The sequence below is a fragment of the Eschscholzia californica genome, unplaced genomic scaffold (assembly GCF_041429995.1).
Source record: "Eschscholzia californica isolate CP2 unplaced genomic scaffold, dmEscCali1.0.p SCAF_4, whole genome shotgun sequence".
In the NCBI taxonomy this organism is placed as follows: Eukaryota; Viridiplantae; Streptophyta; class Magnoliopsida; order Ranunculales; family Papaveraceae; genus Eschscholzia; species Eschscholzia californica.
The window spans coordinates 16,036,142-16,062,589 of NW_028238461.1; the positions used below are offsets into that span (position 1 = coordinate 16,036,142).

The 26,448-nt window shown below is 37.7% G+C and overlaps 2 protein-coding genes across 6 annotated transcripts; one reads left to right on the forward strand and one right to left on the reverse strand.

Annotated features, from left to right (window-relative positions):
- Positions 1-981: 981 nt before the first annotated feature.
- ESP3 (RNA helicase family protein) lies at positions 982-21,080 on the forward strand. 2 transcript variants are annotated; one of them, XM_086636724.1, is made up of 28 exons: positions 982-1,895; positions 2,061-2,165; positions 2,253-2,383; positions 2,557-2,745; positions 2,905-2,973; positions 3,750-3,836; positions 4,760-4,793; positions 4,872-4,926; positions 5,571-5,630; positions 5,749-5,820; positions 7,060-7,123; positions 7,950-8,029; positions 8,170-8,237; positions 8,326-8,380; positions 8,538-8,595; positions 8,681-8,740; positions 8,987-9,055; positions 9,247-9,336; positions 15,986-16,072; positions 17,067-17,182; positions 17,269-17,335; positions 17,467-18,507; positions 18,705-18,767; positions 19,499-19,622; positions 19,716-19,816; positions 20,016-20,078; positions 20,171-20,243; positions 20,843-21,080. In XM_086636724.1, the coding sequence occupies exons 2-28, from the start codon at positions 2,066-2,068 to the stop codon at positions 20,896-20,898; spliced, it is 3,132 nt and encodes a 1,043-aa protein (XP_086492850.1). In that variant the 5' UTR covers positions 982-1,895; positions 2,061-2,065; the 3' UTR covers positions 20,899-21,080. The 2 variants fall into 2 exon arrangements, with proteins under 2 accessions (XP_086492850.1, XP_086492849.1); XM_086636723.1 differs by having other exon boundaries at positions 19,499-19,816.
- A 1,114-nt stretch (positions 21,081-22,194) lies between these two features.
- On the reverse strand, positions 22,195-25,750 carry LOC147543184 (UDP-glucose 6-dehydrogenase 5). Of its 4 annotated transcripts, none has more exons than XM_086636727.1 (2): positions 25,566-25,750; positions 22,195-24,020 (listed from the first exon to the last, which is right to left on the reverse strand). In XM_086636727.1, the coding sequence occupies exon 2, from the start codon at positions 23,995-23,997 to the stop codon at positions 22,555-22,557; it is 1,443 nt and encodes a 480-aa protein (XP_086492853.1). In that variant the 5' UTR covers positions 23,998-24,020; positions 25,566-25,750; the 3' UTR covers positions 22,195-22,554. The 4 variants fall into 4 exon arrangements, with proteins under 4 accessions (XP_086492853.1, XP_086492854.1, XP_086492851.1 ...); XM_086636728.1 differs by having other exon boundaries at positions 22,195-24,023; positions 25,566-25,722; XM_086636725.1 differs by having other exon boundaries at positions 24,576-25,606.
- Positions 25,751-26,448: the final 698 nt, after the last annotated feature.

The following is a 26,448-nucleotide window of genomic DNA, read 5'->3' on the forward strand; positions in this document are numbered from 1 at the left end:
TTTTCACGAAATATTTTCGCAGTTCATAAACAATTATGGTTTTGGGGTTGTCAAATATACGAAAAAATAAAATAAAAGGCAATAACATCTTCAAACTCATCCATGGTTCATCCACATTATCAATATTGTTAGGTTTTTTGTCCATATTTCCAACTACATTATCAATATTGTTAGATTATTTGTCCATATTTTAGGGTTTAAAAGAAGCTGACTAATCTAAAGAGATTTTGAAGAAAAATAAAGATATTTAATCGTAGAAAGATGAAGATGAGAACTAGTTATGAACCAAAATAAATTTTGAAGAATAAAGAAAGAAGATAAATCAAGAACATGGGGAAGAACTTGAAGAACAATAAAAGAGTTACCTAAAATTTCTAATCCCTAGAAAGATTTAGTAGTTTTTGAAGTTTATTAGACTAACTATTTAATAACCCAAACAAAATTTATGAATATTTTTCTAAGTCCCTAAATTTGTTTCCCTATGACAACTACAAAATAAATTGGTCAACTTAAATTGACCAAAATTTGACCAGATCTTTGCACCTTTGATATTTTTCTTATTTCCCTAAGTTAGCGCCTATTTTGTTTATCATTTTTGTTGTTTATGGTATGTACCCCAAAAATATTTTATATTCATTCCTGTGTTGTTTATCCTTTTTTCACTTCATTACTTTATGCAGAGGGAAGAAACTTCGTATTCGTCTTACTGATCAAACAAACAAATAAAGTAGTACGAGTTGAAAGAGAAATCTGAGATCGGTGCGAAATCTGAGAAATTTAGGTGTTTATTTCTAGATCGGTGCAAAATCTGAGAAATTTGGGGTAAGAATTCGTATTCGTTTGATAAAGGTTAAATATTTTTGGGGGTTTGGTTTCCTAACCTTCAAAGAAATTAGATTTGGGCCTTTATTTTCATATATGGCTTTCTACTGGATCTTCATATTGGTGTTATAAATGCAGTCATTTTGTTAGGGTTACAGAGAGAGAAACGAAGTTGTTTGTCCTGATTGTGAAGGGGGTTTGTTGAAGAGGTTGAATACCCTTCTTGATCTACAAACGGAGAGGGTAGACGCAAACGATCACCTGCTACTGCTGCCATGTACATGTTGGGAAATCGACCAGGTTCAGAAGAAAACACGAATACAGGGTGGTTAGGGTTTCGTCATAGTAGTCGAAATAAAATGATATGAGTTGAATTAACAGTTCCATTCTCTAGTCCTAAAAGAGTATGAGTTGAATTAACAAAAAAAAAAAGGGAAATGAAAGTAAAATGATTTTTTTCCTGATTCTTATGCTTCAAAGTTGATCTTTAATTTGTTTTACGCGTGCCACTGAAACAAATAAGAAGATTGATGTAGAGAGAAACAATTTGAGGAAGATGAAGAAGAGAGGGAAGCAATTTAGGAAAGATGAAATAATTAAAATAAGTATATTTCTGGAAAATCCAAAAAGTGATTAACAGTCAAGCGGACAATGGGAGCCGTGTATTTTCGATAAAGTAGGGGTCTATTTGGTAAATAACCCTAATATAAATATAAAATTCATTTTCAGCCCTCTCTCTACTTCGAGAATCCAGATTTGGGTCAGTATCAACCTTGCAGACACAACTAAAATTAAAATTGCGAGTTCCCCGCCTCCAATTTCATCCCTCTCACGCCCTATGCTCTCCCATTTCTTGACTCTCAATTTGATTTCCCCCTTCTATTTTCGCAGTAACTGAACCAGAGGAAAGATTTTATCTTTACATTCAGAAAACCCAAGCAAAGATTTTAAGCCCCCTTTGTTTTCACTCTCCTAGAACCAGACTAAGAATTTAGGTTAAATTTGTTACATTCAAGTCCGAATCAAGGACGCCGTCAAGCTTGTAATCGGTTTAAGTGATTTCTCCATCGTGGGTAAGTATTATTTCATCGGATATATGTAATTTCTATTCGATAGATGTGGGTTAGGGTTTACATTATATTTCTCCAAAAGTTGCAGTTTTGCCTTTTTTCTATCTATTTTTGATGTATTATTGTCTAATTAACTTGAAGTTGATTTTGATTTGAAATCAATTCTAGAGAGAATGGCGGGTGATGGTAATTTAAAAACATGGGTCTCAGATAAGTTAATGTCAATCATGGGATACTCTCAGCCAACTGTTGTTCAATATGTCATTGGATTAGGTCAGTACAGAAAAGTTATTGATAATTTTATTCTTAAAACGAGTAATTTTGCTTGAATTCTTCATAAATAAATTGCATAATGTGCAGCTAAACAAGCATCCTCTCCTGTTGATGTTGTGGGCAAGCTTGTAGAATTCGGATGGTCCTCGTCAAGTGAGACACAAAGCTTTGCTAAAGAGATTTTTTCTAGAGTTCCCCGTAAATCATCCGGTTTGAGTGTATGTTATTCATCAAAGTTCATTTTATTTGAGTTGGTATATATTGTTGCTACATCACTAAAGCTTTTAGAGTATAACTTGTAAATGTAATTATCTGGGTTTAACATTTTTTGTACATCCGTCTATCCATCTTTATCATCATTCATTTTGGGTTTCCCTTTTGCATGTGATAGAATTACCAAAAAGAAGAAAAAGAAGCAGCAATGCTGGCTAAAAAGCAAAAGACATATGCTCTTTTGGATGCTGATGATGAGGACGATGATGAGGGTCGCCGTGAAATGCCTTCGCCTTCAAAAATGGAGTCCCGCAGCAAACGCTTCAGAAAGAAGATCGAAAATCAGGATGACGACGACAATGATGAGGTTTCCTGTTAAACCCCATTTTTAGTTCTTTATTTACATTTTACGTAGTTACTCATAGTACTTTATTTTTGGTATGCCTTTGTTTCAATCCTTCTTGTAGTGACTCCGTTTTTCTGACTGGATGTTATGTTTTCTTTTTGACTGGGTGTTACATTAAAGACAACCGCTGAACTAGAAAAGGAAAGACAAGTTCGAAGGCGTACTTCATATGATGAGGATGACTTAGAGGTAAAGTGTATTTGGGAGGATGAGATGCAATTAACTAGATTAAACATTCTCAAATGTGATGTGATTTTGCAGCTTTAGCTTTAGGTTGCTTTTGTGTGAAATATATCGAGTTTGTTACTTAATCAGTTAATCTGATATCTCAATTAGTTTGATTTGTAATTACTTGTTTACTACATGCATGTTTTTTGCTTCCTTGACTTTTCAACTCAACAAATGTATGAATTGAGAAAAACAATGTTTCCAGCTATAATTTATAAAGATAAATTCACACAGGACCTGTGTCGCGCCATGTAATTACCTTTTCGACAGCAAAACTCTTTTTTAGTTTAGTATGCCGTACTTCCCGACTTCTCCTCATAGTTGTTAATTTTAAGATTCAAACTCAAGCCTCTCGTTGTTCTGACTTGGTTTCTTTAGGACAAGTTTCTCCAAGGTTCAGCTACAGCTCTTTGCCACAGAGAGTTCTTTGTTTGTTGGGCTCCTCTGCACACTCAAGCATATATATAAGCAGCTGTTTAGATCTCTTCATCTCTCTTGCTCGTTTGCATAACTCCGTTGATAGTAGAAAAGTAGTATTAGTTCTTGGCAGTTTATATTTCTTACAAGATCCTTCTGTAATACTTTATTATTATATTTTGTTGTCATTGATTTGACATTGGATCTCATATTTGAAGTTATATTCAACAAAGTAAAGATCTGCGATTCAGAATGTTTCTGATAATAGTAAATCTGTTGGTTCATTCTAATGTTTGCGTTCCTCTTTCTGCTTCATTCAGTCAGACGAAGCCAGATTACGTGATCAGGAAGAGCGGAAACAACTGGAGAGGAACATAAGAGAAAGAGATTTAGCTGGAACACGGAAGGTATGCATGTTGACAGAATTCTTCTTCACTCATGGAATATAATTGTAAAGCTACATCATCCCTTAGTTGAGCCTAGTATGTGTAAGAAAATGGTTTTGGAGAAAATTCGAACCTCCTTTTATGAATTAACAAGTGCCTCAGCTCCACCTGTTGTCTATTTTCTATCACATGAGCAGGATACCCGATTACATTTTCTTTCGAGTGGTTCAGGGCACCAGTTCAATTAAATGACGTTATGTTATCTATATATATATATATATATATTTCACGAGCAGATACACAGTGAGTATGTCCTTTAGGGTCTCTGTTTGGGGAATAAATTGGGGCTTTTAGATGTTATATTATATTCCTCAGATTCATGTTGTACTAGTAAGAAGTAATATTTGGGAGATCGCTTGATTCTTTAAAAAAATGTATTATGAGTTTTAGTAAGTAGATGGGCAACAAGAGACACGCTAAAGGAGGCACAGGTGCTAGTGTAGCTGTTTTGAATGTGTTCCATGAAAGCCCTATTGTCTAAATGGCAGAAAAATAATTGTGCCACTTTTTTTTTTTCTTATTTTCGCATCTATAGTTACCTTTTGATTCAAGTGGCTCAGATATTAGTAGCTTTAGTTGATTTTCGCGTTCACACTTACCTTTTATGCTGTGTGAATGTGTAAAGATATAGACATGCACACATGCATGTGCTATCCTGTGTACTTCTAGCTACATGCATCAGTACAAGCTGCTACATACAATTACAATTGCTGGATCTTGAGTAAAGAATTTATTCTGAGTTTGTTCAATTTTTCGCCATTGTGATGTTCTGTCCTTGCTATTGTACTGTGCTATTCGTATTGTAGTTCATTGTGAAGTCTTTGTCAATTTGAGAGTGATAATGACACCTCTTCCGCTATTTTTTTACTATTGGCACTTGGCAGTTGACGGAGCAAAAGATATCTCGCAAAGAGGAAGGTATGGACTCTGATGTATAGTAACTTAAAATGTTGTTTTACATTTCTCTGGTCCAATCTTATATGCTGTGTTGATCAGAGGAGGCAACTCGAAGGTCTAAAGCCTTGGAGAAAAATGAAACTTCAACTCTAAGGTCTGCATTCTATCTCTTGAATAAGTTCTCTTCTTGTTTCTATATTTGTGATGAGGGATTTTTTTTTATATTTGTTCGAGATATCCCACTTATCGAAATGTAATCTGAATTTGATTGCTAATTCAAATAACTATATCATGCCCATTATTAGTGCATAAATGACCATTATCATATCACCAGTGTCTAGCACTTTCCATTTTACCCAAGTTTCTTGTCTTAAGGAAAAAGTCATTTGGAGCTTCACTAATCAGATTTAAACAAATACAATTAGAATCTTAAAAAGGCTATTCTACTAATCACCTCTTGCTATAGAAACCTCCTGAGTGACCATTGCTGAAGTTCAAGAAGGGGTTCTGAGTAATGCACTACCTGATGCAGGCTTCGTGTATGGTCAGAAGTATAAGTAGACTAAATGATGAACCATGTGACTCTTTCTTTGAGCAAAAGGAAAGCATGTGACTCATTTCCATGTGTAACACTCCAGACAAATTTTATCCATTTACACAAGAAATAATTTGGATCAGTATGGTGATGGAAGATTTTGCAATTTGGTGACTGTTAGTCTAATTCATTACCTCATTGGGTGACCAGGTTCTGATATTCATCTAATTGTTTTTAATTGTCTTTTGCTTCTTTTGTCACAGGGAAGTTTCGAGGCAAGAGTATTTAAAGAAAAGGGAGCAAAAGAAATTAGAAGAAATTAGGTAACATAATAGCGAGTATTGTTTATCTTTGTCTTATTATTACCTTTTCTTTTTTGAAATAGATAGAATACATATGTCTGTGTATTTATATATTTATGTGATGCTATGTTTAACTCAGAGATGATATAGAAGATGAACAGTATTTGTTTGGGGATGTTAAGCTGACAGAAGCAGAGTACCGTGAGCAAAGGTAATCAACTGTTTCTTATTGCAAATGAAACTTTATTATTCAAACTTGACATACTTTCGGCATGAAATTCTGCGGCCTGTTAGTGGGCATGACAATTTTGTTATTGAGAAGTATCATGTACCTTATACATGTTAGTCCTCTATTATTTTGCTAAGTTCTTTTCAAAAAAATTATTTTGCTAAGTACATTTAACAAAGATGCTGTATATGTTGAAATAGCCTACCATTTTGGCGCAAAAGCCGCTGTCTGCTTCAATGCAATGTCTCTTTGTTTTTCCTTCCTTGGCGGGCGATGAGTAAATATGGGATGATTGTCTTTGGAAGGAAGACAAAATAATATTAAGATATCCAAATGCAAAAAAGCGAACATGAACGTTTGTTGATTCTCGCTAATGGATGTCATGATTCAATACATCCTTTTTGTAACTACTATGTATTCGGTAGGGTGCTTGGTCAATTCAATGGGTTTGTTGATCCTCGATAACCTTTCTTAATCACTTGTTCGTCTCCTAAATTTAGAAGACAATGACAAAGATGTGACCTCACCTCTATATCTTTTTGGTTCTAGAGTTCTCATGCGAAAAATCATACTTCACATTGACGGGAAAGAAGAATCTATACCGTCTGCTCTGGCTAATCCTTTTGTCTAGGCATATTTTTAAATGCTTGATTATTTCCTGTCAGCCCTTAAATAAGGTAGGATATCCACTAGGCACTGGTCTTTGCATAACTAGGAACAGAAATGACGACTGATTGACTTGATGCTTGAGGTTTTTGGTATGTTATTCTTCTTGCTTAATGCTTTAAATACAATTTCATCTGGCTATGCTGAGTGATGATTTAAATCCAAATATACAATGTTATCTGGCTATGTGGAGTGGAAGCATCTTGCACCATTAATATTGATTTCTGAAGTTTTTGTGATGCTTAAAGCCAGATAATTATCATATTTTTGGGTCTCTGGGATGTGTTTCTAATGTGATTAGCGTTTTGTCTCGTTGAGCTGTTTCTCTGCCTGGTTGTTGTGCTGTTAGTTTATCTTCATTTATTATTCGTTGTCTTTGGGCTTTCCTTTTACCTCTTCAGGAAAAGAGTTTTTTCTATTTGAATGGAACTTCAAGAAACACAATTGTATTACCTGTATATAAGTTGAAAAATCGGAAACCTCTGATGCCTTCCAATGTCATTACGTAAGTGTTTCTTATGCTTTATAAACTTGGTTTGGATTTTCCCCACGCAGGTATAAGCGGGAAATTTATGAGCTTGTGAAGAAGAAAACAGAAGGGACGGATGATGTTGATGAGGTAATTATGAATTATTGTGGTTTCTTTTCCATTAATTAAACCATTAGTAGTTTGAAATATTGTAATATTTGAATCAGGTTTTTTCATCTTTTCATATGTAGTCATACTATCTGCTTTTTGAGTTGTTATCAATTAATTAACTGTTGTTCGGTGCGTACCTGCAGTGTTTAAAATACGTTTTACGTCTCAAGGTGGCCTGCTCTCACAAGCATAAGCCCCAAGGCCCAAAAGGCGTGAATTTTTTTTTTGTAGGAAATGACATTAATTATGTAAAAATATGACGTAACATAGTTTTTCTACTTCACTACAATCCTATAAAGTCTTAATGTTTTTATAGGCAAAAATACGAATGTTTTTTATGTTGTCCAACAACTCAAATACTTCAGAGGCACACATTTTACTCTCGGGTTCAATTGTGTACACCGAAAGGCACCAAATGCGTACATTGCATACCTGTTTGCAAAAAATAGGTTCATTTTTTTATTTAAAGAAAAGAAATAATTTTTGCAAGGGAAAGAATAATTATGTCTGAGTAACCTTTCATTTTTCGATTATAGATTGAACGTATGGTGATATTGCAAAAGATCGCGTCTTTATGTTACTTCAGAAAGAAGCTTTCTTTCAGAACATTATTGCAGTGAATGCCGAGAGAGAAAACTTCTTTTTAAATGATGAGAAAAATTACACTTTGCAGTGTAGCTTTAGAGAAAGAAGTTTCTGTAACTTGTAAATATTTTTAGCCGAAGCTTCAGTTTGTTTGCTACTTTAATTACTCATTATTTTCATTGATGTATGTAATTACCTAATTGTTGTACTTGAAGTGCAGTACAGGATGCCTGAAGCTTATGATCAGGATGGGGTTGTGAATCAGGAGAAGAGATTCGCTGCAGCTGTGCAGCGATACAGGTCAGTTGCTCTCTCTCTCTCTCTCTCTCTCTCTCTCTCTCTCTCTCTCTCTCTATATATATATATATATATATATATATATATATATGGTTGGTGCTGTTGACTCACCTAAAGTTTATGCACTTGCATTTTCCAATTAGGGATTCTGCTTCTGGTGATAAGATGAACCCCTTTGCAGAACAGGAGGCATGGGAAGAACATCAAATTGGTAACTTCAAATAAATTTAGTATTATCTTGTTTTTATTGTCTTTAGACCATAGCATGAAGTTGAGGTCGTTAACTTACAACTTTGCAGGGAAGGCAACTCTAAAGTTCGGCTCGAAAAATAAAAAGCAATCAGATGATTATCAGTGAGTTGTTGTTATTTTTGCGGATCTTTTACCGTATTCGAATTTTATTGTGTTCTACTTGCTAAAGTTGCACCTATTTGCTAAAAATAATATCTTTGGGTCATAAAATTTACTATTATTTCCATTCTATCCATACATTAATCCACTGTATGTGTAGGTATGTTTTTGAGGACCAGATTGAGTTCATCAAGGCCTCAGTTATGGATGGTGATAAGGTAGACCATCATTTCCAGCTACTGTCCCTTTCTACGACTTCACTCGAATATCTCTGTTTGAGCTTAGTTTTTTTTCCTCAAATAGTTTGAAGAAGAATTGCCATCGGAGCAGTCATCAAGTGCAACGAAGTTGCAAAAACTTCAGGTGAGAATTTTCTATCCTTTCTTTCCTCCTGTTTCGTTTTGTTTTCGTCAGGCACTGGTTTGCTATCTCCTTGGTAGTTCTTGAATGGCCTTGTTTTGGCTCCCATGTTCATCAAGGATGACACTTTTGACGTCGGCTATGTTTCAAAATTTAAAACAAATAAAAAAGAATTTTAAATGATAATATCTACAGATTCCCCAGTTCCCACCTGCAAGTAATTGATTGTTTCATGCTTATTTCCTTCAGGAAGATAGAAAGACTTTACCTATCTATTATTACCGAGAAGACCTTCTCAAGGCTATTGAAGAACATCAGGTTCATGAAGTTCTTTTTCTGATTTAGGTTTTTTACTTTTTATTTGACATTTGCAGTACGATTCTACCAGTTTTGTTGCTTTACTCGTAACTCGTGGATAGAAGAACACTTCTTATATCGAGTAATAATTATTTAGATTTTCACTTCTTGCTTTGATATTATGTGCATTATTTTGCTTGTGCTCCTTCAAGGTTCTTGTTATTGTTGGTGAAACTGGTTCTGGAAAGACTACTCAAATACCCCAGTATCTTCATGAGGCTGGATACACGAAACGTGGAAAGGTATGGGCTTATCATTTATCAGCATATTTGTACTCTTAAGTGTAGGATTATGTTCAGTTCTCCTTTTTCTCAAAAGAATCGTTTTTGATGTTCTTAAGTAAAGTTCGGTATGTTGTTCTTGTCGCGATAGAGAGCAGAAGACCTATCCAAAAGTGGACTACATCTAGTTCTAGTCTTAGGTCAAGTGGTCCGCATATGTTACATGGACAAACCCCACCTTTTAGTAATTTTTCTGTATCTGATACTCTAACTCTCTAATTACATTCATCTACTCTTCTGCCTGACACCTCAGCAGGTATAATTTGATATTCTGTATGTACGCCTTGTGTGAACTTGCATACAGTCGCAGGAAACCAGCCCACCGCTACTGCCATTGCACAGAATCTTTGATTCTGGTATAGCGCCGTCTGGTGACCTGAGTTGTATCAAAAGGGAGTACCGTCTAACCGGCCTCAGCCAAAGACAACCATGGTCGGTAAATGTATTAAAATAGAACAGAAACGTTATCTTCTCTCTAGGTCTAGATATGGTAGGTGTGGTGTGTCTGAGCTTGGTTTCTTTAGGGAATGGAGTATTGATCTTCCGTCGCCTGGTATAGTAAGCTTGTCTAACTTCTTATTGGAGCTGGCCAAGGATAGAGATAGAAATATCCTAGACAGGAAGATGTCGAGATTTAGAGATGGTTCCTCCCTCTGGTTATGGGAAAGTATGGTTAACTCCAGGGGTGATTTCATTTGGGCTCACAGGGTAGGGGAAGGTAACAATAGTAGGAGGTCGGTCTGCATCCCTATGGGGATTAACGCTAGTGGATGGAGGCTTATGGTGGCGGAATTAAAGGCCTTGGTGGAGGTTAGTCTTCAGGCCAAGAAAGCAACTCCGGCCATCAAAGGAAGGAGTGTGCTCCCATCCATTCCTTACTCTAAGATCCACCTGGGAAATAGGATAATACCCAATAGAGCGGCCACCAGCAATAGATTTGACGTCCTAGCAGATACCGAGGTGGAAGAGCAACAGGTGACGGCGGCAGTAGCCGGCGCGGCTAAGCCTGCTCCAACGGTTGGAAATACGAAAAGACGTCAAAAGGAGAGGTCACAGGCCTATAAAGCTCAGGTCCAACAAGGAGGTAAGTACCATAACTCTTCCATCTCCAAACCCTCTTCTCTCTCCTCGAAAGTACCTTTTCTGTCTCCCCCCTCTTCTTCTTACCCTCTAATGGCGTCGTCTGAGTTTCATTCGGTGGATTGGTCCAAAACCATCGTTGTATCGGTTGAATGTCCTGAGAGTAGGTGGAAGGACGTGGAAGTGGTTGTTGGGAACATCATTGGATCATCGGACTTTGTGGTACGTCCGTTCACTGAAAAGGATGCAATTATTTGGTCTAAATCTTCCCTTGAGATCCTGAAGGAGGTTAGGTCGGTGATTCACCCGTTTGCTAGGGGCTCGATTTACTTCAGACCATGGACTCCAGACTGTAACTCGGTGGTCATCACCCAACAATTGGTGGAGGTACGTATGTACGGTATTCCGTTTAACTTGTGGAACGAAAGGGTGTTCTCTGACCTGGTAGCAGACTTAGGAGAAGTTATCGAGATTGAGAGGGATACTCTGTCTCTGAAAAATCTTAAGTTTGCTTCAGTCAATGTGGAAGTTAAAAATGGGGGAAAGTTGGCTGAAAGAAAAGTTCTTCTAGTGGATGGTGTTGGTTATAACATTGATTTTAAGACCATCACTGTCTGTGAGAAGCATGAGAGGATAAGGCACCACAAGGATACAGTAACGGTATCGGAAATTCGACCGCCGGCGAGTGATCAAGCTATACCGGAGAAGAGGACGGTAGAAGACAAAGGAGACAACGTAGGACGGTCGGTGGGTGGAAACGGCAGTAAGGTGGGCGACGCCACAGTGAATCAGACAGAATCGGCTGCAGAGGAGACAGAAGCACCTTTTGTCAGAGATCCCAGGAAAGGAAAAGCACAAGCGGGAACGGTTATCCAACTCGACCCAGACGAGATTTCAAAAAGGTTGGCGGGAATGAGGGATATGATTGGAATAGAAATTCGTCAAGAAATGGTCAAAGCCATGACCGACTTGGTGAACAGTGCAAACAAGTGGGCCAAAGGAATCACCTATGTTAGGAAACGGAAAGGAACATCCCACTCGTCTCCTAAGTCTAGAGAAGGCCCTAAGAAGAAAGTGGTGCGGAAATCAGCAGGGAACAAGATAGGAGTTGTGGGAGCGGATCCTAAAGTTGAGACCCAAACAGAGGATCCAGCGAAGAAATTTGTTATCATGAATGAAGATGAGAGAATGGAACACCTCCTCAGTACTGGAATTAATCTGGGATTTTCAGGGGGAGAAGAGTATGAGAGGGTGATCCAGATCCTTAGGGAGGAGAACATCGACATGGGTTTTAAGAACAAAGATACCACTGGAGATGAGGAAGCCATGATAGTAGAACCACTATCAGTCATCGCCCCTCCTTCAGGTCAGGAGCTAGAATGCAGAGCGATCATACCTTATGTTGGCTCTGTGGACCAGAACCCAGAAGAAGGATCCAGCAAAGGCAGAGGCAAGAAGTTGAAGAGAAGAGTTGTGATGAAGAAAGTCGTTCGGGGATCGGCTGACAGAAAGAGGAAGTCCGAGAGAGTCAAGAAGGGGAAGAAGAGCTCAGGCCAAGGGGATGAGGCTGATCGATGCCCCTGAACATTCTAAGCTGGAATGTCAGGGGCTTGGGTAAGCCAGGAAAGAAGTTAGCAGTTCATAGACTAGTTAGACAGTTTGATGTGTCGTTAGTATGTATTCAGGAATCTAAAGTTAGTGATTTTCAGCCTTCTTTATTTCGTAGTTTGTGGGGTTCTGATGTGTGTGGGTGGGATGGGATTCCCTCTGAGGGTGCCTCAGGGGGTATTTTGTGTCTTTGGGACTCACTTGCCCTGTCAATGTGTGATGTTTTGAAAGGCAAGTACAGCATTTCTATTTTGTTTAAGAGTATGAATGATGATTTTGAATGGGTATTTACTGGTGTCTACGGACCTTGTGTGAACTCTATGAGAAAAGACTTATGGATCGAACTAGACTTAGTAGCAGCAACCTGGGATAAACCCTGGTGTGTAGGTGGTGATTTCAATGTAATCAGGTTCCTCCATGAAAAGAAAGGTAACTCTACAATCACACCTGCTATGAGAGATTTTGGAGATTGGGTTGATAGAAATGCTATGTTAGACCTGCCCAAGCAAGGCCTGGAATTCACCTGGACAAATAACCAAGAATCCCCTACCTTGTGTGTGTTGGATAGATTCTTGATTAATGGGACTTGGGAGGAAAAGTTCCCTGGGGTTGAACAAATTGTGCTTCCCAGACCAACATCAGACCATACTCCCCTGCTGCTTCGAGCGGAGATCGATCACTCAAACCCCCCACCTTTCAGGATGGAGGAGGTGTGGATGTTGGATAAAGATTTCAAGGAGAACATAGCTAGCTGGTGGCTTGAGGGCCCTAATGGAACCTCAGCTGGACACACACTTTGGACCAAATTACAGTTCCTGAAAGATAAACTTAAAGTTTGGTCGAGAGAGAAGTTCAGAAGCTTTTCCAAGGAATTCAATGAGCTGCAGAATGGTATTAAGGACTTAGAGGTGAAAGAGGAAAGCCAAGGCCTATCTAACAGTGAGTTCACCTCTAAGAACATGATGAAGGCCAACCTGGATAAATTACTTAGCCTCGAGGAGATTAGCCTAAGGCAGAAATCCAGGTTACAGTGGCTAAAGGCAGGGGATAGGAACACATCTTACTTCCATAAGATTGTGAAGTGCAGAAAAAGACAGAACAGGATAAGTGTAATTATGAAGGAAGAGACAGCAATATCGGAGGAGGAGGAGATTAGAAGGGAGGCTGTCACTTACTTTAGTAACTTGTATGAGGATCCGAGGTTGTGGCGTCCAGGCATAGATAACATGCATCTCCCTTCCTTGTCTGGTGTAGAAGCTGACCTTCTGGAAGCAGATACATCAGAGGAGGAAGTGCTGTGTGCACTCAAGGAGCTAGCTAAGGATAAGGCCCCTACGCCGGATGGTTTTCCTATATCCTTTTTTGTGAGAACATGGGATACCATTAGAGCCACCATGATGGATATGATTGGTGAGTTTATGTCTGGAGCTCATTTCCACTGGAGGCTGAATCATACTTTCATTGTACTTATCCCTAAAACCCAGCATAGCTCCAGCTTCAGAGAATACAGACCAATCAGCTTGGTGGGAGGAGCCTATAAGATTGTCTCTAAAGTCCTGGCCTCAAGGTTGTCTAGAGTTTTGGGCAGCCTAATATCACCTTTCCAGGGAGCATTTGTTAAGGGGAGACAGATCCTGGATGGAGTATTGATAGCTAATGAGTTGATCGATTCCAGAAGGAAAGCAGGCACTAGTGGACTAATAGTGAAGGCTGATTTGGAAAAGGCTTATGATAGAATAAGTTGGGATTTCCTATACAAAACTATGGAAAGGATGGGGTTTGGGTACAAATGGAGAAGCTGGATTTACTCGTGCATTTCGACTGCAACCTTCTCTGTCCTGATTAATGGTAGGCCTTCGGAGGTCTTTCAAAGCTCTAGAGGAATCACACAAGGGGACCCCTTGTCCCCCCTCCTATTCCTGCTTGTGGCTGAAGTCCTCAGCCAATGCATGCAGATAGCGGGGAAAGAAGGGTGGATTAAAGGTTTTAAGGTGCACAATGATGGGGAAAGGATAAATCATTTGCAATTTGCGGATGATACCCTTTTCTTCATAGATGAGGACGGAAGCCAATTAAGATACCTGAAAGATATCCTCATTTGGTACGAAATCTCTTCTGGCCTTAAGGTGAACATGATGAAATCTTATATCTATAGTGCTACCAAAGTGGGCGACCAGAATATGAATCACGAAATGATCAAGGAGTTTGGGTGCCAGGTTGGTCGCCTACCCACATCTTATCTGGGGTTACCCCTGGGAGAGACCTATAAGTCTAAGAAGATTTGGGATCCTGTTTTAGAAAGGATAAACAAGCGACTTGCTTCATGGAAAGGTCGGACCCTATCTAAAGGGGGTAAGATAACCCTACTTAAGTCAGTCCTCCAGGCTTTACCAACCTATTACCTATCTCTATTTTCAATACCAAAAGGGGTCCTCAAATGCATTGAGCAGAAGATGTGCTCGTTCTTTTGGAATAACAATATGCATCAGAAAAGTCTCCACTGGATGAAATGGAAACAACTCTCTACCAGCAGAGCTAAGGGTGGTATGGGGGTAAAAAACTTAGAAATTATGAATCAAGCCCTCCTTACCAAATGGCTGTGGAGAATGGAGCATAAAATGATCAATTGTGGCAAAAGATTATAAGATGCAAATATGGAAAGAGCCATAAGGAATGGTTAGATAAATGTAAGAGAACTTCCTATGGATGTGGGGTCTGGAAAGGCATTCTATCTAATGTAGGAAGGTACCATAGCATCACTAAGTGGAGGTTAGGTGATGGGACAAAAATTGAGTTCTGGACGGACTTATGGGTGGGGACTGATACACTGCAATCTACTTTCCCTAGTATCTATAGACTGGCTATGAGACCGAAGGCAACTGTTGCAGAGATGCTCAACAGTACCAATAGAGAGTGGGATATAACAGTTAGAAGAAATCTGAATGATTGGGAACTCCAACAGTATGTTCATCTTCTGCAAGTTCTTCACGAAGTCAGTTGGGGAGAAGGTGCGGATACAAGAATATGGCGTATTGAGGAGAAAGAACCACTATCTGTGTCAAATTGCTATAAGAGATTGGACACAGACGACAGTTTACTAGAGCAATGTGTTTCTAGCTATGTGTGGCTCAAAGCTCTGCCCCCCAGGGTGGGTTTCTTTATTTGGGCAGTCCTAATGCGCAAAATTCCCACGGTGGATGCACTGAGAAGAAGAGGTTTCCAGATACCTAACAGATGCATACTATGTAAGGTAGAGGAAGAATCGATGGAACACCTGTTCCTGCACTGTAAGGTGGCCTCAAACCTGTGGAACTTCTTTACCCAGTCCATGGGCGGTCAATGGTGTACCCCTAACACTATTAATCATATGGTCACTCAATGGGATGGACTGTATAAGAAAAAACATAGAAGGGAAGTGTGGCAAATAGTCCCTGCAGCGATCATATGGAGCATATGGAGCGACAGGAATAACAAAATTTTTAAAGAGAAAAACCTCAACTCTTCAGTTGACATTGAAGATGTGAAAGGCACTATCTTTGCTTGGATTAGGAGAATAGATAAATATAAGAATGTATCTTATCTTGAAGTAGTATTAAACTGGGATACTTGGATGATGTGAGACATCAACCTTGAATCCCCACCTATTGTACATAGTGTTTTCTCCTTATATATTCAATCTAATTTTCAAAAAAAAAAAACTTGCATACAGTCGTGTTAGAACTTGGGACCATAGAGTACCATTGTAGGGCCTAGGTTCACATCTTCCATGTGTAACCCAAGGGACCGACCATACATGACACCAATTCATGTACTGGTGTGCTTGTTACCTAGAGTTCTATCATACTTGAGTAGATATCCGTGTATTCTTCAACTTGAGACTATGAAATATATTAGCTAAGTAGCTAACTTTTCTGCTTAACAGGTGGGATGTACCCAGCCACGTCGTGTTGCTGCTATGAGTGTCGCGGCTCGAGTTTCTGAGGAAATGGGTGTAAAACTTGGGCATGAGGTAACTTTTTTCACTGGATATATAATATACAATTCCATTTTATTTTACTTCGATAATGTCTTGCTCCTTGATAATAGAGTAATGAAAGCACACATTTGCATTTGGTGAATCTGTTAAGTATTAACTGAGCAACATAGCTTGTACTTGATAGCTTTCATCTTGCCTCCATTATCCTAGGTGATCTGACCAGTCTGTTCGTTCATCCTTCCTTTTTATAGGTACCATATACCCAAGTAACAATGTAAGGTATTAATGGGTCTGCATTACCCAATTAGCCATTTCAGCTTTCAGGTTAATGGGTGTTGGCATTGACACATTCTTCAGCTGTTAAAATTTTCCCGAAGCTTTTGAAAGTCTCTCATATTAAAATCTTGAGTCTATATCCTAATAGACTGGCTGAATCTCAAAAATTTTGTGTGCGAAGCAGGATTTGTTTTGGCAGTTGTGTTTCTTAATACTATTTTATGAAGTACGAACAACTGGAATTACTGTACTACATACAATTGAAATCCTGATTTCAAGGGTTCAGTGCTCAAGACTCCATTAAGTTCCCATCAATCCTTCAAATAGGACATTTAGGAATTAGGACCCTAACACAATGTGGTTAAAGTGATCACATTTACTAGGACTCCACGTGGTACCTTGTGAAAATTTGCAAATATCCACATTCACATTTATGCACAGTGGTGTTTCTTAAGTGTAACATATGGGTCGATTCGTAGTTAGATTGCATGAATTTCACAAACTGACTATTTGTAGTTCTAGGCGTGGTTTCATGTATTCATACTGATATTCCTTAAAAGGCCAAAACCATATTTGTTACTTCAAGTTCCTTTTTCTTAAGAATCAGGATTTTAGAGCTTACATAAATTTCTGTTGAAACAGGGATGGCTATAACATATGTTGGATTGTAATTGTCATGACATTATGACTTGCTTGATAGAAGCATGAATTTTATGCCAAGTAGCTGATAAACATTGTAATATGTGTGCAGGTTGGATATTCCATTAGGTTTGAAGATTGTACTTCTGAGGCAACAGTTCTGAAATACATGACAGATGGAATGTTGTTACGTGAATTTCTTGGTGAACCTGATTTGGCTAGCTACAGGTGCTTTGGTTGTAATGACATACCTTTAGTTCGTTGGATAGATTTAATGTTTCCCAAGTTTCTGACTATATTTGCAAAAATTGTAGTGTGATTATGGTGGATGAAGCGCATGAAAGAACTCTCTCAACAGACATTTTATTTGGTCTCGTTAAGGTTTGTGTCCTTCAACTTTTTCAAAGTTTATTATCAGATTTCTTGGGGGAAGGGTGACAATTACATTTTTGTTAGCGTCTCTTCTTTCTTTTTTGATTATTTGCTTATTTACTACTGTATGTTTTTGGTAGGATATATCTCGTTTTCGAAGTGATTTAAAGTTGCTTATTTCCAGTGCAACTCTCGATGCCGAAAAGTTCAGTGATTACTTTGATGCTGCTCCAATCTTCAAAATTCCAGGAAGGCGATTTCCTGTAGATATACACTATACTAAAGCTCCTGAACCTGATTACTTGGATGCTGCAGTTGTCACTGCACTCCAAATCCATGTAACTCAACCACCGGGGGACATCCTGGTGTTCCTCACTGGACAAGAGGAGATTGAAACTGCAGAAGAGGTTTTGAAACACAGAACACGGGGACTGGGGTCAAAGATTGCTGAATTAATAATTTGCCCTATATATGCTAACCTTCCAACTGAGCTACAATCTAAAATTTTTGAGCCAACTCCTGAAGGGGCAAGAAAAGTGGTTTTGGCTACAAATATAGCAGAAACATCTCTAACAATAGATGGGATCAAATACGTGATTGATCCTGGATTTGTTAAGATGAAGTCTTATAATCCTAGGACAGGGATGGAGTCTTTACTTGTCAATCCCATTTCTAAAGCATCTGCAAATCAAAGGGCTGGTAGATCGGGGCGAACTGGCCCTGGAAAGTGCTTTCGCTTGTATACGGCCTTTAATTATCATAATGATTTGGAAGATAATACAGTACCGGAGATACAAAGGACTAATCTTGCGCATGTTGTGCTTACTCTTAAGAGCCTCGGCATTAATGACTTATTGAATTTTGATTTCATGGACCCACCACCGAATGAAGCATTACTAAAAGCTCTGGAATTGCTTTTTGCTCTTAATGCACTCAACAGTGTAGGAGAGCTCACTAAGGTGGGGAGAAGAATGGCAGAGTTTCCAGTTGATCCTATGCTCTCTAAGATGATAGTTGCGTCAGACAAGTATAAATGCTCTGAAGAAATTATATCTATTGCTGCTATGCTTTCCATTGGCAATTCAATCTTTTACCGTCCCAAGGACAAACAAGTTCATGCTGATAATGCAAGGATGAATTTTCACGCTGGGAATGTCGGCGACCATATTGCATTGCTCAAGGTTATTACCTGATTTATGCAATTATGCTCATTCTATTTTGGTAGAATATGAAAATCTTAGTTTTACTTCATGATTAAAAATCTAGTGACTACTTTTGATATAGTGCTTTTCATAACGCAGTAGTTTCTGGCTTGTGTTTCTTATTAAAATGCCGACTAAACATGTGATTTCAAACTTCATGTGATCTTGAATTTCAGGTCTATAGTTCGTGGAAGGAAACAAACTTTTCAACTCAATGGTGCTATGAAAACTATATTCAGGTAAGCACTTAATAGATGATTTTTTATGGCCTTCTTATTAAATTATTGTGCATAGAAGTGTATATTTCGAAAATATATCTGTGGTATTAACTATTAACTTACGGGTATGTTTGTTGACTCTAGTCTAACCCGGGGGAGGGTTAAGATTTTGATCTCAGAAAATTGAATAGCTGTCAGTCTGTAACTACTTAGAGATAGAAATGTGTTCCTTGGTGTCAAATAGAATTGAAGTCAAACTGATAGGACTTAAATCATGTTTACGTGTATGGATTCTTATTTAGAGTTTAATCTTGACAAATTCTTGTAGTTTTAATTTTCTAGATGGTAAATGGAAATCCAAGCATTAGAATTAAGTACTCTTCCCAACTTACCTAACCGTTAGCAAGGAACCTGGATCTGCTTGTTTTCAATAGTCGAACATAATACGACTTATTGACACCACCCACTCTAGTAGCTTCCTTTTGTCACGTCAATGAGTTCTTCTTATCCTCTTGGCGAGGTTTTTAAAGGTCAAAGGTTCAAAGTAGTTGCCTTGTAGTTTCTACATATTGTTTTCCCTAATGTCGTTATAAGACAAGGATGCAGAGTTGGTAATGAAAAATGGAAGTAAGCTAGGAAAGTCAGTCTCCTTTCTCTCGGGTAGTTTTTGTGTTTCTTTTTGCAATTTTCTGTCCATAATTTTTAGTATGCTGGACCTTTGATAGTTAGTCCTTTCGTTCTTCTGGTTTCAGGTTAGGAGTATGAAACGTGCAAGAGATATAAGAGACCAATTGGAGGGTTTGCTGGAGAGGGTTGAAATTGAACTAACATCCAACACCAACGATATGGAAGCAGTGAAGAAGGCTATAACGTCAGGTGATTCCACATTTCACTTTTCCAGGCTCATTTTTTCTCAAAATATTGCTCGTCGTTTTAGTTTTCCTGACATAAGTGGAATATTATTTTCAGGTTATTTCCACCATACGGCAAAACTGCAAAAGAATGGATCTTATCGAACAGTGAAAAATCCCCAAGTAGTCCATATACATCCAAGTTCTGGTTTGGCACAGGTAATTTATCCCGAACGCTTACGGACATTCTAATTTCTGAGTAACAAGTGATTATAAATCGCTGGTTCTGTAAATAGTCATAAGATTCTCTCTCTTATTTTTCTTGAGTTGTGAATCAACTATCAAGTTATGGGTTTGTTATTCAAGAGTCTAGTGTGGTGTGATCGTGTTGACTAATTCATTTTTCTTCTCTTACTAGTTGCTTCCAAGATGGGTTATCTACCATGAATTGGTCATGACGACGAAGGAATATATGAGACAGGTAATCTTTATACTGGAAAGCAATTTCTACTTTCTTGCATTTCTTCTAGATGGAAACGATAGCAAACATTAACAAGTGAGTCGAAAATGCAGGTGACGGAGTTGAAACCTGATTGGTTAGTGGAAATTGCCCCGCATTATTACCAGCTGAAAGATGTCGAAGATAGTAAGTAGTCTTACCCATCTATCTATATGGTTACTGATTATGCACTCTCCCAAGGAAAACACCCCTTCTGTTTCTTCTGTCTATCATGAATCATGACATCGACAAACTAAAAGCTTCTGTGGATAATCCGACCCAATATCGTGCTACGAAAAACGTAGTTCTTAGTAGCTTTACTGGATTAACCTCTTTCTATATATCTTTTAGAAACTACCTTCAGTTCCTGTTTTTTTGGGTATCCAGTGTTAAACTTTTTTTTAGCTGAACTGCTTGATTTCTTACGGTTGTTGATTATGATCGTTATCAACATAGTGTTCCGCATTTTCTGTCCAAATATAAAAAAATTGTGGATATCCTTTGACAAGGTGTCTCAAATAAAGTTTAGATCAAATTATGTGATGGATAAAAAGTTCGATTCCATCTCCAGAACATTTGTAGTCTGTAAAGTATATGTTTGTGGAGTCCTCATTTACCCAAAAATAGCTTATTCTGTACCCATGGATATTGTAATATGCAGTTGACTTGGATAATAAGTTGGTTAATGATTTATGTGATATTATTGCCGATAGTGTGTGATTTTCTGATATATGGTTCTTTCACAGATCAAACAAAGAAAATGCCTCGAGGGGAGGGGCGTGCTACTAGGGACTTAAACTAGGGCAACTTGAGAGTCAAATTGAGAAGATAAAGGAATGTGCTTCTAAGACGAGAGTTATAACTGTAAATACTTTTAGACAGTTCTTTTTTCTTTACCATTTTAGAACAGAGAAATAGGCTTAAGGTGTGGGTAACTGTAATTTTACTTTTATTGTTCAAGGCAGAATTCACAATTTTCGTCCACTCGAATTTCTGTCAAGAATAGCAAATTATTATTGTAGAAATATGTGTAGATTACTAGAAACTTCCCAATTTGTAGTTTCAGTTCTTTTTTTTCTACTGGATTTTGCTATTGGAAAGTTAACTGATTTGTCTCAATTGACCTTATTTATATGCAGTAGGTATGAATCCAGGATTGTTGTACATTCTTCCACTGAAATTAGGTTTTTGTTGTCACCAGCCTAACTCTGTTTTTGACTTGTGCTAGGAGTTGGTTAACTATGGGAGTTTGGTTTTCTCTTTCATGCACTTTCAACTCAATTGAATCATAACTCAAACCTTGAGATTAAACAACTTTGAAGAAACTATTCTTCAATGTCATGAACAACCTTCATCTCTTTAGAAGTGGAACTTTGGAAATTACTCAACTTTTCACATGTAAATACTTGCCCCTGAAACATGACACCTCTGGTAGTGACATCAATGAAGGTGTATATGTTCTTTACAGAAATACAAGTGAACCTATTGGTTATAGAGGACAAAGAACCTAATCACCGAAAATCGAATAGACCCAACGCTAGGGACAACAGAAAATGTTACAACTCTACTAGAAAGGGCTTCACTTTCTTCGGGTATTAACGCTTGAGAGCTCCTATTTTTTAGCTAAAAATAAAGAGAAGCCGAATTGTGGGTTATAGGACAGGAATTTGACTAGCTGAATTGTCCATTCTAAAGGACAGGAATTTGGAGACAAAAAGACGTAAAAATTTATCGTTTTGGGTTCTTGCTTTTCTGGAGTGGGCGAGGATTTTGACGTAGCAAGGCTTTGGGATGAAAGAGGCCTCAAGCCCGACAAATTTATTATATTGTCTACATTACATGAGATGAATCTTGATGGCAAACTGCTTCCACGACCTCATGGACTTAAGAGGGGTGTCCAACCGTTGCACCATAGGGCAGGGGACTCTTAAGTCCATTGTTCTATCCTTATACTGTGTTTTCAATGGGACAATTCTGATATTCCAAAGTAAAAAAAGAGAAACCAAAGTCATACTTGAGAATCTAGGACCTGAAAGTCTAAAAGAGAAACACATATTTTATTTGAAAATCTGAAGTACATAAATATGATAGCAAAAGATGATGAATTGTGAAAGAATTCATATTATGATAATCTCAGTTTAAACCAAACTAAAACAACTTTAAAAAGGAAATAACTGTGTTTAGCATCACATATACTAATCAAATAGTAAACCAAAAACCTAGATTTCCCCTCCCTCTCCTACCCCTTCATAGAGATATTAGTGGGTAGGTTATCATCTTAACCCCCATATACCCATTAACCCTAAATGCAATTGAACTTATAAAGAACAAAACAAAACAGCAATTAATTTTGTAGTAAACCATTAGATCTCCTGATTTCATCCTTTCATCAAACTTCCTCCTGTAAATTTGGACTCCCAAAGTAGTATTTCATCCTTACTTTTTTTCTCTTACTGTCTTATGCCACGGCAGGCATGTCCTTGAGCCATGCATCAAGGGGCTTACCGATCGAGTACACGATGAATCCTATCTCCCTGAGCTTCTCTGGGTTAACAACATTCCTTCCATCAAACACGAAAGCGGGTTTTTGCATATTGTCGTAAATCCTCTGGTAATCAAGGTTCTTGAATTCGTCCCACTCAGTTAAAATGCAGATACCATGGGCATCCTTGGTTGCTTCATAAGCATCCCAAACCACACTTACTTGCTTCTTAGTTGTTGGGCTCATTGGTTGCAGATGAATTGGGTGATCCCAATCGAATTTGTTCATCGAAAGATCCCTCTGAATTTGATCCTCAGTCACTTGTGGATCGTAAATGCTAACACGGGCTTTATCGCCTAAAAGTCCCTTGCAAACATCGATAGCAGGTGTCTCTCTTGTGTCTCCGGTGTCTTTCTTGAAGGCGAATCCAAGTACAGCAATTTTCTTGCCAGAGACGGTATTGAACATCGATGAGACAATCCTATTCACGAATCGACTCTTCTGATAATCATTGATCTTAATGACTTGCTTCCAGTAAGTTGCTACTTCAGGAAGGCCATTGCATTCACAGATATAAACAAGGTTGAGAATATCTTTCTGAAAACAAGATCCTCCAAATCCAACACTAGAATTCAAGAACTTTGGTCCAATTCTTGTGTCTTTCCCAACAGCATGAGCGACCTCTGCTACATCTGCACCAGTTGCTTCACATAAAGCTGACATCGCATTAACAGATGAGATCCTCTGAGCCAAGAATGCATTAGCAGCAAGCTTGGAGAGCTCAGCCGACCAGAGGTTGGTGCAAATGATTCGATCCTCAGGTACCCAATTGGCATAAACATCTTTCAATGCTTTGATCGCCTTTTGTCCTTCAGGTGTCTCCCGTCCTCCAATAAGAACTCTGTCAGGTTTGAAAAGATCTTCAATGGCAGTTCCTTCAGCAAGAAACTCGGGGTTTGACAGAATTTGATAATTGATCCCTTTACTGTTATGGGTCAGAATTTTTTCAATTGCCTCAGCTGTCTTAACTGGAACAGTTGATTTCTCGACCACAATCTTGTCGGATTTTGAAACATCGGCAATCATTCGAGCAGCACTTTCCCAGTAGGTCAAGTCAGCAGCTTTTCCTGCTCCTAGCCCACGAGTTTTCGTTGGAGTATTAACAGAGACAAAGATGATATCAGCCTCGGCAACATGTTTCTCGACATCAGTACTGAAAAAGAGGTTCTTCCCTCTGCATTGTTTCACTATATCTTCAAGACCTGGTTCATAGATTGGAAGTTGGTCACTGTTCCACGCTGTGATACGAGGGACAGAAATATCAACGACAACTACTTCAATAGCCGGGCACTTGAGTGCAATCACCGCCATAGTTGGCCCTCCGACATAACCAGCACCAATGCAGCAAATCTTCACCATTTCGTTGTTCTAGTTTCTTCAATCTGCTATAAGAAAAGGGTATATGTCATATATAATAGGCCAAATCATTTCTAACATTCTTCGGAAAAATTAACAAATGCATTAGGAATTAGCCGATCAGATCATACATATATAATTGACATGCAAAAACAGAATTCCCCTTCTTATTTGTTTTCATTATCATATATATCAACAGATCTAAAACTCAAGGTGATACTAGGATCCATTTGAAATGTTTGTATATATATATAAGCAAAAGTTGCAGCTTTTGGATCCTTATTAAAATGTATGGAAGAAAACAGATCTGAAGATCACAAACATAGTAATATTCACTACTCAACAATTTCCAACTCAAAATCAGAAAAGACCAACAATTTCCAACTCAAAACTGTAAAATCTAGTATATCAAAAAGATCAAGAAAGAGACAAGGTGAAAAACATTAGAAGCCAACACTAAAGATCAATGAAAAAAGAAAAAGAAAAAACCCATCAAACAAAACTACAAATACAAACAAATTATGAATCCATAACATAATTCTTCAAAGGGTTTTGAATGAGATTTAACAATCAGTTCTTACCTATGACAGATGAAAACAGTTACTCTTCAGATATAGAGAGAGAGAGAAGGAGAGGGGAAGAGAGAGAAATGGGTTCTGCCTCTTCTATGAGACAACAAGGAGAAATGAAGCTCCTTTAAATACCCAAACCAATCTCAGATTCTCAGATCTACCCAATTTCATCTTTCCACAAATACAAGCAAAGTTATGATTTAACAGCTAAACATGAATATTCATATTCAATACGTTTCAAGATACACACACCTTATACCAACCGACAAATCAAATACGTATTTCTATTTTCCTGTTTTAACACTACTACCATAATCAATAATCAATTCCAATTTTTCTTTTTCACCAAATAACTTCATACTAAATCTATAAAATTTATAATCTTTTTTAATAAAATAGAGTTGAATTCCATTTCCATGTTAGGACAAAACCCAAACCTCAAAAATGCAATATTTTAAGTTAATAAAACTGAAAATGAGTTACCAAAATAATCTATTAAAGATCAAATTTTTCAAAAAAAAACCCAAATTTTAATGAATACCCAGATTAGAGATCTTTGTTTTTAACAAAACCCATGTTTTAAATTTGTTCTAATTTAATTTCATTTTTTTTTTACTTCAAACCCCAAACTTGATTATAGAAATAGAACCCAAATAATTAATTTTGTGTGGGTATAATATATGATCAAGATTTTAACCTAACACGAGATTTTACTACATTATAAAGGTAAAAGAAAAAAAGGAGAAAGAAATCTTGAAAACCCAGAAATATGAAACGAAAATGGTGGGGGTTATCAATCAATAAATAAAAGTTGAGTGAGGTTGAAGCTAGTCAAAATTAAATAAACAAAAAAGAAAAACTGTGAATCTTAAGAAACAATGTTTTAGAGATTAACGTGTTGATGCAAAAGGTGACACAAAGCAAACGTGAAGATTACTAGAAAAGTGCATTACAAAATTTTAGAGAGAGAAAGAAGAGAGAGAGAGAAAGAGAATTTACCTGTATAGGATTTGAGGGATCCGATTGAGCTCACTTGACATAAAGAAATTTGGGTGATTGTTGGATTTATATAGTTGGAGACCTCAAGGAAATTGAAGAACCCCTTATGGTCAAAATGTAGAGGCCAACTCATTTACAACTCGAATTTGATTTCTCTAAATGTTATCAAATGTCTCAGCCCTAACATCATATAATTATTGATTTGTTTATTTTATAATTGTGTCGTAAAATACTTTAGAAATTTTGATTATTTGCCATTGAGGTGATTCTATGATATGAACATGGGAGACTAACCGATCAAACTGTCATCTCGGTGGTGTCACGCCAATAATTGTTACCTTTATAACGATAACTTTATGCCTAATTGTGGTCAGGGGCGGAACCAGGATTTTCATCTAGCCTGGGCAAGCTTAAAGTACTCTATATATATATATCTACACAACCTGAAAGAAACTCATCTTCTTAAAGGAAAAAAAAAATAACGACTTCAGAGGAATAAATTTTTATGGGAACACAAAATACATTTTTTGGGGTTCTCCTCTATCCCATCACCTCTCTCTACCACCTCATCGCCATCTCATCATCTTCTCCGGCGAAGGTCGCCGGCCGGCCAATTTTCCGATCGGCGACCTTCAAACTAAAAAAAAATTCTCTCTCCTCTCTCTGTCTCACTAAATTTTTTTTTTCTTTCCCCTCTCTCTCTCTAGATCCCCTCTCTCTCTCTAGATCTAGAGAGAGAGAGGATTGATCCGTTCAAGGTCTGAACAGACCTTGAACAGATCCGTTCAAGACGGATCAATCCTCTCTCTCTCTCTAGATCTAGAGAGAGAGAGGGGAAAGAAAAAAAAAAAATTTAGTGAGAGAGAGAGAGGAGAGAGAAAAA